Source organism: Lepus europaeus, chromosome 14 (assembly GCF_033115175.1).
Source record: "Lepus europaeus isolate LE1 chromosome 14, mLepTim1.pri, whole genome shotgun sequence".
Lineage (NCBI taxonomy): Eukaryota > Metazoa > Chordata > Mammalia > Lagomorpha > Leporidae > Lepus > Lepus europaeus.
In genome coordinates, this window is record NC_084840.1 from 37,973,674 (window position 1) to 37,992,195 (window position 18,522).

At 44.3% G+C, this 18,522-nt stretch overlaps 1 protein-coding gene across 3 annotated transcripts in view; it reads right to left on the reverse strand.

The window, feature by feature from the left end:
- Positions 1-16,378, reverse strand: part of NVL (nuclear VCP like) — a 103,523-nt gene extending 87,145 nt beyond the window's left edge. For all 3 annotated transcript variants that reach the window (XM_062210448.1, XM_062210449.1, XM_062210447.1), the window contains exons 1-5: positions 16,271-16,378; positions 11,192-11,265; positions 6,312-6,364; positions 6,127-6,226; positions 1,509-1,566 (exon numbers count right to left, since the gene is read on the reverse strand). In XM_062210448.1, the coding sequence (XP_062066432.1) occupies positions 1,509-1,566; positions 6,127-6,226; positions 6,312-6,364; positions 11,192-11,265; positions 16,271-16,327 (342 nt within the window). In that variant the 5' untranslated portion in view covers positions 16,328-16,378. The remainder of the gene's footprint in view (positions 1-1,508; positions 1,567-6,126; positions 6,227-6,311; positions 6,365-11,191; positions 11,266-16,270) is intronic.
- Positions 16,379-18,522: the final 2,144 nt, after the last annotated feature.

The window sequence follows — 18,522 nt, forward strand, 5'->3', positions numbered from 1 at the left end:
ATAAATTAATTAAAAAAAGGCTGCAGCAAGCATCTTAATTACAGTGAGAGTGTAAAATTAAAGAAAATATGGCAGGGCCGGCACTGTGGCACAGTGGGTAAAGCCACTGCCTGCAGTGCTGGCATCCCTTATATGCGCCGGTTCAAGTCCCTGCTCCACTTCCAAACTAGCTCTCTGCTGTGGCCTGGGAAAGTAGTAGAAGATGGCCCAAGTCCTTGGGCCCCTGTACCCATGTGGGAGACCCAGAAAAAGCACCTGGCTCCTGGCTTTGGATCGCGTAGCTCCAGCCTTTGTGGCCATCTGGGGAGTGAACTAACGGAGGGAGGACCTTTTTCTCTCTCTCCCTCTCACTGTCTATAACTCTACTTCTCAAATAAACAAAATCTTAAAAAAAAAAAAAAAAAAAAAAAGTAACAGTATTGGGCCAGCACTGTGGCGTAACAGGTAAAGTCACCACCTGCAGTGATAGCATCCCATATGGGTACAAGTTTGAGTCACAGCTGCTCCACATGCAGACTCAGAAGAAGCTCTTGGCTCCTGGCTTCTGGCTCCTGGCTCCTGGCTCTGGATCGGTACAGCTCCGGCAGTTGCGGCCAATTGGGGAGTGAACCATTGGATGGAAGACTTTCTCTCTCTCTCTGCCTCTCCTCCTCTCTGTATAACTCTGACTTTCAAATAAATAAATAAATGTCTAAAAAAAAGATAATAGTATCATTGTCAACATATTAATAAAAGCAAAACTGATCAAGGGAAAAAATAGAGAGCACACTAAATAATACGGCATATTACCCCGTACTCCCTTGTAATTATGCCTCAGGAATGCCAGCATCTTGGTGGAAATACAGAATACTTCAAAAAGTTTGTGGATAACGGAATTAAAAGAAAAGTTTATTTTTGCACAAAAAAACTGGGGGTAGGTATTGTGAAACAGTGAGTTAAGCCACTTCTTGGGATGTCAGCATCCCTTATTGGTATGGATATTGGAGTGCCAATTCAAGTTCCCACTACTCCATTTCAGATCGAGCTCCCTGTAATGCATCCGGAACAAGTTCCTGCCACTGACACGAACAATCAGGATGGAGTTTCTGGCTTCTGGCTCCTGTTGAGGCTCTCTAGGGAGGGAACCAGCAGACAGAAGGAAGATCTTGCTCATTCTGTCTTTCAAATGAATAAGCATTTTAAATCTCTACACAGTTCTTTCATGACACATATTTTTCATCAGCTTTTGGGAAACCTCTCTCATATATTCTTTTCTATATTTTTACTATTAATTCCCCTTACCACTCCTGTCTGCCCTAATTTCTGGTTTTTTCTTCTTCCCATTTTTCTTGTATAACTAACACCAACACAAATACTAAGAGGATGACTAATCCAACATCAACATTGTACACAAGTGCTCATTTATAAGATGCCCAGTATTTCTTATTCTATTCCTTATCGACTTTTTTTCTAAGGAGGGATCATAATGATTAAAAATAAACAGAGGCTGCCCATTAAACGCCGCTTACCTGTAAATCTGTGTAATCTTCCATATCTGAATCATCATCAGAATAGCTTTCAGTATACCTCAGCGAAAAGAGGGAAAAATGTTTGAAAGGTTTTACTCTCACATCCGAAAAAATTACTCCAAACAAGTAAATATACCAAGGTAAAATATTATGGGAGTAAAGATTCCAAGTTCAGAATCAGAGAGATGAGACTTCAAAACCAGCTTAACCAGTTATCGGTGTCCATGAGGGAACTTCAAAAAGTCCATGGAAAAATGGAAATAAAGATAAAGTTTACTCTGGTGCAAAAATGCTTTTTAAAAATCTATGCACAACTTTTTCACGATAACCACTTTTCATGCATGTTCTGAAGACCTCATATTTTATGTCTCTGGGTATCAGCTTTCTTTTCTATAAAATGGACATAATAAATAATGTCTATCTCAAAGAGTTACTTAAGGATTAAATGAATATTTACAAAACTCCTACAACATAGTAAAAGCTTAATAAGTTATGGCTACCTTTGTCCTAGTAATAAATAATAATAAGATACAAATTTCCATCACATCCAGAGTCAGGTAGAAGAAATATTTCAGCTAGCTATAATTAAGCACTTTAAGAAACAAAATTTATGGCCCGTGCCACAGCTCACTAGACTAATCCTCCGCCTGCAGCGGAGTTCTAGTCCCAGTTGGGATGCCGGATTCTGTCCTGGTTGCTCCTCTTCCAGTCTAGCTCTCTGTGGCCCGGGAAGGCAGTGGAGGATGGCCCAGGTCCTTGGGCCCTGCACCTGCATGGGAGACCAGGAGAAGCACCTGGCTCCTGGCTTTGGATCAGTGAGATGTGCCGGCCGCAGCGGCCATTGGAGGGTGAACCAACGGCAAAAAGGAAGACCTTTCTGTCTGTCTCTTTCTCTCACTATCCACTCTGTCAAAAAAAAAAAAAAAAAAAAAGAAAGAAAGAAAGAAAGAAAATTATATACAGAGGAGGCATATGGCAGAGCTCTTGAAAACTTCGTGGAAAATATTTACAAAAAACTACGCATAAATTTCAAAAAACATTTGTATGCCAAAATAAATTTATTTCAATTCTACTTTTTCATGATCTAGCAAAAGTAAAATTTATCAAAATTCTTCATAAAAAGAAGACTCCTAGCAAAAGTAAAATTTACCAAAATTCTTCATAAAAAGGCTCCAAGCTAACATGAATTCCATATAGAATCCACACACATTCTGTATGAGACTCAAAGGTGGAAGATGGCTGCACCTTACAGACTTAGAGCTAAACAGAAAGATAGGGGCTTGGGCTTGTGGGAGGCAGTGAACTGGCAAAGGCTATGGAAGGCCAGAGGGAAGTTCACAGTGAGCAAGCAAGGGTTGTCTTGTTATGCACATGGAGCCCGCCAGGAAACACAGTCACCTCTGGGAATATCTCCCCATTCCACCACCATCCCCCAGGAAACAGCCACCTGTGGACATATATCTCTCTCTCATTCTGGAATCAGAGACCCCGTATCGTTTTCCATTGAAAAAGGCTTTTCCTAGGCAGAAAGGGGGGTATGAGATAGAAAAGCCTGTGACTGTATTCACTACTTACTAATATTGTTAATATAAATACCAATATAAATTTATATAATATTTAAATTAATTAAATGTAAATCTATAAAATTATAATATAACTTTAATATTAACATAAATTTCCTTTACAAAAGGACAGGGATTTACAAGTAATCCTGTGTCTGCTGAGGTCTGCAGTTTCTCTGAAAAGCCAACTGTAAATGTGTCAAAGAAATATATTTGGAGTAGCCTATTTCACCGTACCATGATAGCAAACTGAATCCAACAATATGTAAAAAGGATAATACATCAGGATCAAGTAGGGTACATCACAGGAATGCAACACTGCCTTAACACTGAAAATCACTATAATTCACCAAATTAACAGATTAATGGGGAAGAGCCAGAGAAAGATTTTCAACAGATGCAGAAAAGCATTTAAGTAATAATTGTTTATGGTAAAAACTCTCAAGTACCTAGGAATATTAGGAAAATTCCTCAATCTGATACAGAGCATCTATAAAACTGCACTGGGAAAGCAGTAGAAGATGGCCCAAGTCCTTGGGCCCTGGCACCCATGTGAGAGACCAGGAAGAAGCTCTTGGCTCCTGGCTTTTGATCGGCCCAGCTCCGGCCACTGCGGCCATTTGGGGAGTAAACCAGCAGACAGAAGACCTCTCTTTCTCTCTCTCTCTCTGCCTCCACCTCTCTGTAACTATGTCTTTTAAATAAATAAATTAAAAAAAAAAAAAAAAAAAAAAAAAAAAAAACCAGACTGCAGCAAGCATCCCAGTTACAGTGAGAGTGTAAAATTAAAGAAAACATGGCAGGTCCGGTGCTGTAGAGCAGCGGGTTAACGCTCTGGCCTGAAGCGCCAGCATCCCATACAGATGCGGGTTCTAGCCCCGGATGCTCCTTTTCCCATCCAGCTGTCTGCTATAGCCTGGGAAAGCAGAAGAAATGGCCCAAATCCTTGGGCCCCGGCAACTGCGTGGGAGACCTGCAGGAGGTTCCTGGCTCCCAGCTTCAGACAGGCACGGCTCCAGCCCCTGCGGCCATCTGGGGAGTGAACCATAGGATAGAAGACCTCTATCTCTCTCTCTCTCTCTCGCCTCTCCTCTCTCTGTGTAACTGTGACTTTCAAATAAATAAATAAATAAATCTTAAAAAAAAAAAAAAAATGGGGGGGGGCTGGCTCTGTGGCATAGTGGGTAAAGCGGCTAACTGCAGTGCTGGCATCCCATATAGGTGCCAGTTCGAGTCCCTGCTCCACTTCCAAACCAGCTCTCTGCTGTGGCCTGGGAAAGTAGTAGACGACAGCCTCTTGGGCCCCTACACCCATGTGGGAGACCGGGAAGAAGCTCCTGGCTCCTGGCTTCAGATGACCGCAGCTCCGGCTGTTGTGGCCCAATGGGGAGTAAACCAGAGGATAGAAGACCTCTCTCTCTTTTCTCTGCCTCTCCTTCTCTATGTAATCAGCGAGATGCGCCGGCCGCAGCAGCCATTGGAGGGTGAACCAACGGCAAAAAGGAAGACCTTTCTCTCTCTCTCTCTCTCTCTCTCTCACTATCCACTCTGCCTGTCCAAAGGAAAAAAAAAAAAATTAAAAAAAGAAAAGATGGCAAAAAGTGGAACAAGTGGGATTCTCATAAATTGCTAGCATGAAAGCAAAACAGTACACTTAGGCAATGTGGGCAAATTAACTTGTTCGGCAATTTCTTCTAAAGTTAAATATGCATCTAACATTTGATCCAAGTATATTTCTTTTCTAAGTATTTACCAAGCACTTGGGCCATCCTCCACTGCACTCCCTGGCCACAGCAGAGAGCTGGCCTGGAAGAGGGGCAACCGGGACAGAATCCGGCTCCCCGACCGGGACTAGAACCCAGTGTGCCGGCGCCGCAAGGCGGAGGATTAGCCTATTGAGCCGCGGCGCCGGCCATAAATAAATCTTTTTAAAAGAACAAGAAGAAAAACAAAAACCCAGACATAAATGTTCACAGCAGCTTTATTTGTAGTAGAACAAAACTTTTTGTCTATCTGCCATAAATGGCTAAAAAATTGTGGCTTGGCCATCAGACTCATCAATTGAATGCACTGAACTACTAGTACATACAAATCTCAAAACCAAAATTAATCCAGATTTTAAAAGTACATACTACATGACTCCATTTATATAAAACTCAAACAGCAACAGAAAACAAACCAGAGGCTGCTTGGAAATGTGGTAGGGGAAAGAAATGAATCACAAAGGGTACAGGAAAACTTGGGGTTATTGGAAATGTTGAGCATCTCACCTTTGGTGAGTTTAATGAGGAGATACATATGTTAAAACTGAATAAATTGTATACTGTTCACTCCCCCAAATGACCACAATAGCCAGGCCTGCGCTAGGCTTAATCCAGGAGCTAGGAATGCCATCAGGTCCTTCACATGGGTGGTAGGGGCCCAACTACCTGAGCTACTACCTCCGCAGAGCATTTCCAGGAAGCTGGATTGAAACAACCTGGCCAGGACTGGAGAAGGCACTTCCATATGGGATGTGGGCATCCCAAGCAGCAGCTTAACTAAGTGCACTGCTAGGCCCATCCCAGTACTATTCCTCAGAAAACAAAACTAATTTGTACCTTTTCACATATCTGGTGTTATATTAGGGCAGAGAAAAAGATAATGAGACAATTCTGTTGGTAATACAAACAAATAAATAATTTCAATGCCATATCTTAAGGATTAAATAAACATCTAAGACTTGGAACTGGAACTAAGAAAACAAAAAAACATGGGTCTAAGAAGGCCTAACAAAGGCAATTAGCATTTCAACTGGCCCTTGAAAGCCGAGTGGGAGTTTACAAAGGAAAATGAACACTCTAACAGCAGAAAATCATTCATGGAAGAAAGAATTTTACCTCTGGGAAACAGCAGGCATTGAATATGGCTGAAGGAAAGATCTGGAGAAGTAATACGGTCAGGAAGTACTATGCTAGGTCCTGCTGACAAGCAAGAGCCCAGAGAGGGTTATGAGTAGGAATGTAAAGTGACTAGGTACAAGCTGTAGGGAGAAATCCCCATGTTGCAATACTTACTCCTTATCCTCTTCATCCCGTCTTGCTCTTTTTGCTCTATGTTCATCTTCTAATTCTGTCAGATTCTTAAATTCCTTCTCATTGCCAATTATGTTAAAGGCTGAATGGAAAAGAAAAATACCATGAACTAAAACAATCTGTTTATAACTTTACCGGAAAGTCAACTGCAGCAGTTAAAGACTCACCTTTTTCCACCTGAATCCTAAAAGCATTTTTTTTTCTTCGCCCGTAGTCTATACTGAAAAGAGTAATAAGAACAATAGTTTTCCATTAAGCTCAATCTAAATATTATAAACATTGGCATGACTATTTAATATTAATTATGGCCACTACAGTCACACAGGCCATATATCTATTTTCAAATAATTTCTACTTTCACTATTATGATTTCCCTTGATTTTTCTCATTTTCCCAAGCCTATTTGAAGTTTTGGGGACAGAGTCAATTGAAAATAAGTTACAGACACTTCACCTCAAATATTTTCAAGTGTTTCTCTGTGGGAAAACAAAACAAATCAAAAAAACAAAAATAGGTATCTAAGAGCCCGTGTTGTGGCACAGTTGGTTAAGCCACTGCATGCAATGCAGGGATCCCACATGAACACCACTTCACATCCCAGCAGCTCCGCTTCCATCTAACTCCCTGCTAATATACCTGAGAAAGCAGAAGATGGCCCCAGTGCTCGGGCCCCTATCACCCATGCGGAAGACCTGGATGGGAGTTTTAGGCTCCTGGCCTCAGCGTGGCTCAGCCATTTAGAAAATAAACCAGCAGATAGTCATTGTAGCCATGTGGGAAATAACCCAGCAGATAAAGCTCTCTCTTCCTCTCCTGTAACTCTGCCTTTTGAATAAATAAATAACTCTTAACAACCAAAAAGAAAGGTACCCACACCCACAGCACAATTAGCACACACAAGAAATTTAATATGGATAAAATATTATTTAATACATAATCAATATTAAACTATCTCAATTCCCCCAAAATGCTTAGATCTATTTTTTTTTTTAATCTGGAATCTAGTCAAGATTCATGTATTTACTTGGTGGTCATGTCTCTTATACTCCTTTTTTTTTTTTTAAGATTTATTTATTTGAAAGTCAGAGTTACACAGAGAGAGGAGAAGCAGAGAGAGAGAGAGAGAGAGAGAGAGAGAGAGAGAGGTCTGACTCATTCCCCAGTTGGCCGCCATGGCCAGAGCTGTGCCGATCCAAAGCCAGGAGCCAGAGGACTTGGGCCATCTTTCTCTGCTTTCCCAGGCCATAGCAGAGAGCTGGATCGGAAGAGGAGCAGCCAGAACTAGAACCAGCGCCCATATGAGATGCCGGCACTGCAGGCGGCAGCTTACTCACTACACGACAGGACCGGCCCCTACTTCTTTAATTTATAGCATATTTCTACCTTTTGCGTATGTAACATTGACATTTCAGAAAGGTATGGGTCAGCTGATTTATAAAATTTATTTATAAGATTTATTTTATTTATTTGAAAGGCCCAGTGACAGAAAGACAGCACATGCATAAGCGAGAATGATCACGCTTACATCTGCTGGTTAACTCCCCAAATGGTTGCAATGACCAGGGCTGGGCCAGACTGAAGCCAGGAACCTGAAATTCCTTCTAGATCTCCCACATGGGTGGCAGGAGTCCAAGTCCTTGAGCCATCTTCCACTGCTTTCCCAGGTGCATTAGGAGGGAGCTGGACTGGAGGCAGAGCAGCCAGGACTCACACTAGTACTCTGATACAGGATGCCAGCATTATAGGTGTCAGGTAGCTCAATCTACTGCACCACAATGCAGGTCCCTAGATTTAACTTGTTCCCTTATTATTAAATTCAAGTGAGAGACAGGTGTTTGGCCTAGGAGTTAAGCTGTCAGTTGCAGACCCCCGTCCCACATTGAAGTCCCTGGATTTAAGACCTAGTTCCAATTCCCAACTCTAGCTTCCAGCCAATGCAAATCTGGGGACCGTGGTGATGGCTCCAAAAACTGGGCTCTTAACACCCACAATGGGAGACCCAGATTGAGTTCCCAGCTCCTGGCTTATTTGGGAGTAAATGAACAGATAGGAGATCTCTCTCTCTCTGTCACTCTGCCTTTCAAAAACATAAAATGAATAAATAAATAATGTTTAAAAAGTAATTTAGGTGCCATTGTGGTTATGTAGTAGGAAAAATCAAGGAGGAATTATCAAGCAAAAAGGAAAGAGAACTAGAGGGTTTGGAAAATTCTCAGGTTATCCATAACACAAAAATGAGGAAGCATGTTCTGGAGAGAACATCAGAGCTGTGGCTGGACAATAACTTACCAAATGATCACAGATGAATGACTTGCAAATCTAATCAGCTGTTTGAGCAGAAACCAGGGGGAAAAGATGGGGTGATAACAACAGGAAACTGCTAACTTGGTCTGAAGGAGACGGGACAAAAATAAGGAAGCTGTTGGAATTATAGAACTCTATAGGATAAGGTCAATAGAACTATTAAGGTATAAATATGCATTATCCTTTAAGAAAAAGGAAAACGTGACCCTGAAGGAGGCTCTGAAGTCAGCAGGGCTGCAATCGTCACCACAGGCCCAGAGGGCACAGGTCCAGGGGCTGCATTGTCTCCCCCTAGGTTGCAGAGGGCAGCGCCTCTACCCTACAGAGCCCTGAGCACAGAGCATCAAGCCAAAGAGGATTATTTTCCATCCGTAAAATCAAATGGACAACAACAACAAAAAAAAGGGGGCCGACTCCGTGGCTCACTCACTGGGCTAATCCTCCGCCTGCAGCGCCAGCATCCCATATGGGCGCCAGGTTCTATTCCTGGTTGCTCTTCTTCCAGTCCAGCTTTCTGCTGTGGTCTGGGAAGGCAGTGAAGGATGGCCCAAGTGCTTAGGCCCCTGCACCGGCATGGGAGACCAGGAGGAAGCACCTGGCTCCTGGCTTCGGATCAGCGTATCGCCGGTCGAAGTGGCCATTTGGGGAGTGAACCAACGGAAGGTTGACCTTTCTCTCTGTCTCTCTCACTGTCTAACTCTGCTTGTCAAAAAAAAAAAAAAAAAAAAAAATCAAATGGAATTTTCTCTGCTAGCTATGAACTTGCTTGTGCCTGGACTTTTTTCTTTCCAAATCCCCCCATTTGGAATAGCACATCTATCTATGCCTGTTCCACCACCTATCTATGCCTGTCCTTCGGAAGCAGACAACTTGTTACCTGGTTTCATAGGCTCACAGCTGGAGGGGAGTTATGCCACAGGTTGAATCATACCTTGAGTCTCACCTATACCTGACCTGGATGAGAGCTCAATGAAATTTTGAACTCAGAGTTGCTGCTGAGATGAGTTCAGACTTTTGGGGTTACAGGAATGGAAGGAAAGTATCTGTGTGTAAGGAGGACATGAATTTTGGGTGAGCCAGAGGACAGAATGAGATGGACTGAACTGTAGCTCCTTCAAACTCAGGTGCTTAAGTCCTCATCCCCAGACCCTTAGAAAATAACTCTATTAGGAAACAGGAGTTTTGGAGGTCATTAAGGTAAAATGAGGTCATAGGGAGGGCTCTAAGCTGATATAACTCATAGATAGGTGTGCTTATAGAGATTAGGACACTGACAGGTACACAGAGGAAAAACTGTTTAAAGACAAAGAGAAGACAGCCACCTTCAGGCCAAGGAAAGAAACGTCCTAAGAAACCAATCCTGCTGTTGCCTAGTCACCCCAGTGAAAATGTTTTGTGATTCAAGCCATTCATATCAATCAATAGATCTTTCTCTCTTTTTTTAAACATTTTTATTTATTTATTTAAAAGACATAGTTACAGAGAAGAGAAGGGAAGAGAGAGAGAATATATCTTCCATTCGCTGGTTCACTCCCTAAATGGCCACAATGACTGGGGCGGGGGCTAGGCTGAAGCTAGGAGCCTCCATCAGGGTCTCCCATGTGGGTGCAAGGACCTAAGTACTTGGCCATCTTCTGCTGCCTTCCAAGGCGCATTAGCAAGAAGCTGGATCAGAAGTGGAGCAGCTGGAATTTGAACTGGTGCTCATATCGAATACCTACGTCCTAGGCTGTGGCTTAACCTGCTGTGCCATAATGTCAGCCTGATATTTCAAAATTTAAGGAAGCAGGAGTGTAAATAATAGCTCATCTATCTCCTGACCAGACTGTGAAGTACTTAAGATAAGAAGTAGTCATTCCTCATAGTAAAACAGAGAGCTCGTTACATATTAACAGCTGCTTGGTGAATACTGTATACCTAAACTGAGTTCCAAGTCAACTGAAGTCAGCAGCTGTCGATATCAACCGGAATTTTAAGCAGGATGGAAACTTTTAAAAAGGTACAGGAAGGGGGCCGGCGCCGTGGCTCACTTGGTTAATCCTCCGCCTGCGGCGCCAGCATCCCATATGGGCGCCAGGTTCTAGTCCTGGCTGCCCCTCTTCCAGTCCAGCTCTCTGCTATGGCCCGGGAGTGCAGTGGAGGATGGCCCAAGTGCTTGGGTCCCTGCACCCGCATGGGAGACTGGGAGGAAGCACCCAGCTCCTGGCTTCGGATCCGCACAGCACCAGCTGTAGCGGCCATTTTGGGGGTGAACCAACGGAAGGAAGACCTTTCTCTCCGTCTTTCTCTCTCAGGATCTATAACTCTACCTGAAAAAAGAAAGAAAGAAAAAAAGGCACAGGAAGGGCCAGTGTTGTAATACAGTGAGTTACACCCCACCTACAAGGCCGGCATCCCATATGATCACCAGTTTGAGTCCCAGTTGTTCTGCTTCTGATTCAGCTCCTGCTAAAGTACCTGGGAAAGCAGTGGAAAATGGCCCAAGCACTTGGGCTCACGCCACCCATGTGGGAGACCCAGATGGAATCCTGGGCTCCTGGCTTTGGCCTGCACTAGCACTGGCAGATGTGGCTATTTTGGGAGTGAACCTGAGGTTGGGAGATCTCTCTCTCTCTCTCCCCCCGCCCCCTGCTATTTCCCAGTTCCACACATAACTCTGCCTTCCAAATAAGTAAGAAAAATCTTTAAAAAGAAAAATCAAGGGCAGATAAAAAGCAGTAATTTGGAAACCACAGTTCTTTACCTGTACATTCTTTGCAGATCAGATGCTAAGACTTCAGTGTCCACATATTTGCCACATCTGTTACTGGTGAGGTACTAAAACAGAATATGTGACAAATATCAAATACTAAGCATCGCTAGCTTAGTGGCTTTAAACAACAACAACAAAAAAGAGAAACATTCAATCATACTCTGCTTTAATGTAAACTCTTCATTAATAAAACATACCAGAAACATAATAAAAATCACCAAATAACTGTTATGCCTGGAATCAGAATTTCATTAGCACTATTAATCACCATGAAAATGCAGTAATAATAATAATGATAATAATAGCAACAACATTAACAAGAATAGCTGTAGGATAGTGAGGGCTTACTATATCCTAGCTTCCCAAACATTCCCAGAACACAGCAGTAAAATAACCAGCGCACCATGGTACACTATAATGGAGAGAACAGAGTGACATCAGACATCTGCCAGACACTGCAGGAACTAATAGCTTGATGTAATTCAGTTTCACCATTAAATCTTTTTTGATTATGTCATATCTTTGCAAAAGTAGGTTTTCAGAGACTGTTGTGATAAAAAGCAAATATCATGCAGAAATCAATGTAGAATAAGAAATCAGAGTGGCAAGCTACAATCTGATTCTACAGTCTGAGGATTTACAAAGTGTCCCACAGGCATACATATCCCATTAGTAAATAAGTATGATTATTAATGGATGAAATACAAATATATAAATTTTCCATTGATTTCTGTATTTACTTTTCAAACAGCTACTAAGTTATCTGGACCAATTACTTATGAAGCTGCCTGAACCTAACTACTTAGCAAGCAGACCTATCAGATACTGCATTTGGACTAGGAATACCATGAAAAAATTGAGAAACTAAGGGTCGTGTGAACCAAAAAGTTTGGGAACCTCTGTGCTAGGCACTTGCTTAGGAGCCTTTCACACATTATCTCTTTCAACGCTCAAGGAGATACCACTATCCTCATTTTACAGGTAAGGAAGTGTAAACGAGGCCTTACTTGCTTGTGGGAGATGGAGAAACCCTCCTGGGTTCAGCATGGCCCACCCTGGCCATTGTAGCCATTTGGGGAGTGAGCAAATGATGGAAGATCTCTCTCTCTCTCTCTCTCCTTCTCTCCTTCTCTCAGTATATCTGCCTTTCAAATAAATCTTTAAAAAAAATAATGGCCAGCGCCGCGGCTCACTAGGCTAATCCTCCACCTTGCGGCGCCAGCACACCGGGTTCTAGTGCCGGTTGGGGCACCGGATTCTGTCCCGGTTGCCCCTCTTCCAGGCCAGCTCTCTGCTGTGGCCAGGGAGTGCAGTGGAGGATGGCCCAAGTGCTTGGGCCCTGCACCCCATGGGAGACCAGGATAAACACCTGGCTCCTGCCATCGGATCAGCGCAGTGCGCCGGCTGCAGCGTGCCAACCGCGGCGGCCATTGGAAGGTGAACCAACGGCAAAAGGAAGACCTTTCTCTCTGTCTCTCTCTCTCACTGTCCACTCTGCCCGTCAAAAAAAAAAAAAAAAAAAAAAAAAAAACTTATTTATTTGAAAGACAGAATGACAGACAGAGATGTTTCATCCACTGGTTCACTACTCAATGTCTGCAACAGTCAGGGTTGGGCCAGGCTGAAGCCAGGAGCTAGGAACTAGCAACTTTATCCTCATCTCTCCCACGTGGGTAACAGGGGCCCAAACACTTGAGTCACCTTTCGCTGCTTTCCCAGGCAAACTAGCAGGGAGCTGAAGGTAAGCAGAGCAGCCATAAGTTGAACAAGTGCTCTGATATGGGATGCCAGCATTACAAGCAGTAGTTTTTATCCACTGTGCCACAATGCTAGCCCTCTACAGTTAATTTTAAAATATGCCAATTGTATTTTATATACAAATTTTATATACCAAATGTATCTTATACTTGCTACAAGTCAAAATGCTCCTTGATGACAACAGGAAGAAATCCACTTTAATCTGCTAAATTTTAGCATGACTGCTATGCAGCAAGATACCTAATATATTACTTAAAAGGAGCTGAAGGTTATGACTTGTGGGAAGATGTGTAAAATGAACTGCTAAGTGAAAAAAGCAAGCAGAAGAACAAATGAAGTCTGTGATTTTTTTCTTTTTTTTTTGACAGGCAGAGTTAGAGAGAGAGAGAGAGAGAGAGAGGTCTTCCTTTACCGTTGGTTCACCCTCCAATGGCACCTGCAGCCGGCGCGCCGTGGCCTGCGCACCACGATGATCCGAAGCCAGGAGCCAGGTGCTTCTCCTGGTCTCCCATGCAGGTGCAGGGCCCAAGCACTTGGGCCATCTTCCACTGCCTTCCTGGGCCACAGCAGAGAGCTGGCCTGGAAGAGGGGCAACTGGGACAGAATCCTGCGCCCCGACCGGCTCTAGAACCCGGTGTGCCGGCGCCGCAGGTGGAGGATTAGCCTATTGAGCTGCGGCGTCGGCAGTCTGTGATTTTTAAAAAAGTTTATGCACACTTTTTTAAAAGTTTAAGAAATTAAAAATTTTTTTAAATTTTTAAAAGCTGTAACAGAAACTCTCCATGATTACTATTGGAGAAGTACAGATAAGAGGAATTCATTCTTTTTATATTATGATCTTCTCTGTCCCTTTTATCTTAAACCACAAAAACCTATTACTTTTTGTAATGACCCAAAGTGAAAGCTATGGGGATAGGCATTGTGGTGTGGGTTAAGCGGCCATCTGGGATGTCAGAATCCCTTATGAGGGCTGGTTGGAGTCCCAGCTGCTCAGCTTCCGATCCATTTCCCTGCTAATGTGCTTGGGAACACAATGGAGAATGGCCCAAATTCTTGGGCCCCTGCCACTGGCATGGAAGACCCAGGTGAAATGCCAGGCTTTTGGCTTTAGCCTGGCCCAACCTCAGGGGGGGGAGTGAACCAGCAGGTGAAGGATCTCTCGCTCTCTTCCTCTCTCTATAACTCTGCTTTACAAATCAATAAATCTTTTTTAAGGGGGGGGGGGGGGGGCAGCACTGTGGCACAGTGGGTTAAAGCTCCAGCCTGCAGTGCCAGCATCCCATATGGGCGCTGGTTCAAGTCCCAGCTGCTCTACTTCCAATCCAGCTCTCTGCTATGGCTTAGGAAAGCAGTAGAAGATGGCCCAAGTTCTTGGGCCCCTGCACCCTTGTGGGAAGACCCGGAGGAAGCTCCTGGGTCCTGGCTTCGGATCAGCTCAGCTGTGGCCAATGCAGTCATTTAGGGAGTGAACTGGCAGATAGAAGACCTCTCTGCCTCTGGCTCTACTTCTCTCTGTAACTCTGTCTTTCAAATAAAATAAATCTTAAAAAAAAAAAAAAAAAAAAAAAAGACGAGAGAATACGTAATGACTTTATTTAAAGCCAGAGAGGCAGAATAAAACAGTCAGACTTATTTATTTGAGAGTCAGAGTTACAGAGAGGGGAAGAGAAAGAGATAGAGATCTTCCATTTGTTGGTTCACTCCCCAGATGGCCCCAACGGCCAGCACTGGACCAGGTCAAAGCCAGGTCCCAGGAGCTTCATCCAGGTCTTCCACGTGGGCGGTAAGGGCCCAAGCACTTGGGCCATCCTCTGCTGCTTTTCCCAGGCTATTAGCAGGGAGCTGGACAAGCAGTGAAGCAGCTGGGACACAACTCAGGCCCCACATGGGGTGACTGTGTCCCAGGCAGCTTTACCTGCTACACCACAATGCTGGCCCCAAGATTTGTATTTTGAAGGTAAAGTCAACCAGATTGTTGATGGACTGAATACAGGTTGTGAGAAAAAGCAAACAGCATGATTCTTAATAACAGGATGAATAGTGATGACGTACAGGACACTAAGTTTGAAGTTAAGAGTTTGGAGGGGAAACCTATCAAAAGTTTGGTTTGGCCAGGTGAAGCTGGAGATGGCTGAAACACCCAAGAGACAGTGTGAACTTGGAAGCTGCATCCATCAACACTGAATTCAAAGTAAAATCAGGTCTGGAGACATAAATTTAGGAGTCGTGGAGATATATGTAGTATTTAAAGGTTCATACCAGATGAGGTCATCTAGAAGCATGGAAGGGAGGAGGAGGAGGAAAGAGAACATAAGGGAAGTTCAGAGGACTGAGACTCAGGGGCTTCTAACAAGTACAGGTAAGGGGAAAGGGACCGACCAAAGAGTGGGAAAGTAGCAGGTGAGTTAAAAGAAAAACAAGGACAATATGTGAAGAAAAATCTCTTCCCTTGTTTTAACTCAGGCGGCTTACTGACTATACCAGTCCAAGGCAGATGCCACACAACTGCTGCTTTTTTTTAAAGATTAAACACCGCTTTCCGTTGATGGTTTTGAGAGTGAGAAACCATTGGTAAAGAACCTAACACAGGAGCACCGCTGTGGCACAGTGGGCTAGGATCCCACCTGCAACACCAGCGGCCTACGCCAGGGTGCCAGTTCTGCTTCCCTCAGCTTCCTGCTAACGCATCCAGGGAGACATCAGATGGCTCCTGGGCTTGGCACCTGCTACCCACAAAGGAGACTTAGGATGGAGTTCCTGGCTCCTCGCTTCGGCCTATCCAGACTCTGGCCGTTGAGGACTTGGGGAGTGAAGTACAGAATGGAAGATGCATCTGTCTGTCTCTCTGTGCCAAATAGATAAAAATAACCGTAAAACGTATAAAAAGAATCTAACACAATCACAACCCGTTACTTCCTTCTGTGCTTCCTAGTCTGACTCAGGCTCCTCGAGGGCGGAAATTAACTTTTTCTTTATGAGCCCCACAAAGGGGCTCGCACAACGCGGGCGTCTGAAGAATGTTTCCGTCCTATTTTAAGAATGTAGGAAGGCTGTGGCTCAAAGCCGAAGTCACACCACTCCCCTTAAGACATCATCCTGGAGACCCGAGCCGGGCGACTCCGCCCCAGGGTAGAGCGAGAAGGCCCCGTACCACCGGAGAAGGCAGTGGAGTTGTCAACAGACCCACGCCGAAAGCCTGGTTGGGCAGGAGACTACGTGGGGTAGGCAGGGAGCTGTCCGAAAACCGGCCAGCTGACGCCCCAGGGCAGCGGCCGGAGACCACTGCAAGACCGAGCCGGGCAGAATACACACCTGGATAACGCGGTGCTTGAGCTTATTATCCACGAAACCTGCAGGTCTAGGTTTCATCGTGGCTGTCTCTGAGACCGGAGCCCAGACCTTCCGCTCCACGAGCACAGGGGGCCTTCTTCAGGCTGCCCGCCGCGATCGCCTGGGCAGCCATATCCCGGCTGCGCCCCGCCCAAAGCCCGCGCCATTCTCTTCACGGAAACAAATACTGAGTGTGAAGAAAAAAAACAGCTACCTGGGAGAAAGAGAAAAATTGAAAACGTGGAAGAGTTTCTAGATGACTTGTTTTGCAGGCTTGTCCAACAGCCCCTGGATGGCGAGGACCCTTTTGAACAAGCCCAACTTTATTGGTTCCCATCTTGGGCGGACACAGGACGGCGGCGGCTGAGGACACGCTGAACCTCTAGCCGGTATCTTTAGGTACACTCGGCTTTGTCACATTCCAGCCGCGCCAACCTATTCGGATGCAAAGGTGGTCGGCGAAGAGAATATCAGCTGAACTAAAGACAGACGCTAGGAATGATTTAAATGATAAAGACACTCCTCCACCTTCACGGTTGGCTTTTCCTCCAAACCACCTCCTTTACTGAGACCGCAGAAGAGGCTGGGTAAGAAGAAAAAAAAAAGGACTGGTTTACCCGTCTAACTTGCCGCTCCTTACTTTTAGCACGCATTTGTGGGGGCGGTGCTGTGACGCTGTAGGTTAATCCTCAGCCTGTGGCGCCAGCATCACATATGGGCACTGTTCTAGTCCCGGCTGCTCCTCCTCTGATCCAGCTCTCTGCTATGGTCTGGGAAAGCAGTAGAAGATGGCCCAAGTCCTTGGGCCCTGCACTCGCATGGGAGACTCAGAAGCTCCTGCCTGGCTCCTGGCTATAGATCGGCCCAGCTGTGGCCATTTGGGGAGTGAACCAGAGGGTGGAAGACCTCTCTCTGTAACTCTGCCTCTCAAATAAATGAATAAAATCTTTAAAAAACAAACAAACAAACAAACTCGATTCAGTATATACTAAGTAAAGATTTCATCAGTTTGCACCCACACAGAAACACAAAGTGTAAAAATACTGTTTCAGTGCTAGTTATAGCATCACTTCACATTGGACAACACATTAAAGACAGATCCCACATGAGACATAAGTACACAGTGACTCCTGTTGTTGATTTAACAATTTGACACTCTTGTTTATGGCGTCAGTAATCTCCCTAGGCTCTAGTCATGAGTTGCCAAGGGAATCGATCTTCTGTATATAAAGATAATTGAAAATGGAAAAAAAAAAAAAAAAAAAAAAAAACCTGGTGTTAAATTGGAAATTGCATAGAAAATTAAACAATTTTTTAAAAATATGTAGGATCTCTGTCTTTAATGTGCTGTACACTGTTATTTAATGCTGTAACTAGTACTCCAACAGTATTTTCTCACTTTGTGTTGCTATGTGGGGGCAAACTGTTGAAATCTTTACTTAATATATACTAAACTGTATAAAGAGAATTGAAAATGAATCTTGATGTGAATGGAAGGGGAGAGGGAGCAGGAAAGGGGAGGGTTGCGGCTGGGAGGGAAGTTATGGGGAGGGGGGGAAGCCATTGTAATCCATAAGCTGTACTTTGGAAATTTATATTCATTAAATAAAAGTTAAAAAAAAAAAAAAAACTCATTTGTAGGGCCGGTGCTGTGGCATAGCAGATCAAGTCCCCACCTGTAGTACTGGCATCCCATATGGATGCTGGTTCGAGTCCTGGCTGCTCCACTTCCCAACCAGCACCCTACTAATGTGCTTGGGAAAACAGAGGAAGATGCTGCTGCACCCACGTGGGAGACCCCGAAGGGCCATTGGCCTTTTTGGCCATTTGGGACATAAACTATTGGGTGGAAGATCTCTCTCCCCTCCCCCAACTCTGCCTTTCAAATGAAACAAATCTTTAAAAAAAAAAAAACCCACCTCATTTGCTGTAAGGCTACTGTCTGTAGGTAGTTTGTTGAGCACATCCAGTGCAAGACTCCTTGACCTAGATACATGTATGTATCTACCACGAGGAGTTCATCATGCAGTTACAGAGACACAAAAGGATAATTATTCATTTAAAAAAGGAACGTTGGCTAGTGCTGTGGCATAGTTGGTTAAGTCTCCGTATGTGGTGCTGGCATCGCATATGGGCACTGGTTCGAGTCCTGGCTGTTCTTCCCATCCAGCTCTCTGCTATTGCCTGGGAAAACAGTGGAATATGGCCCAAGGGTTTGGGCTGCTGCGCCCACA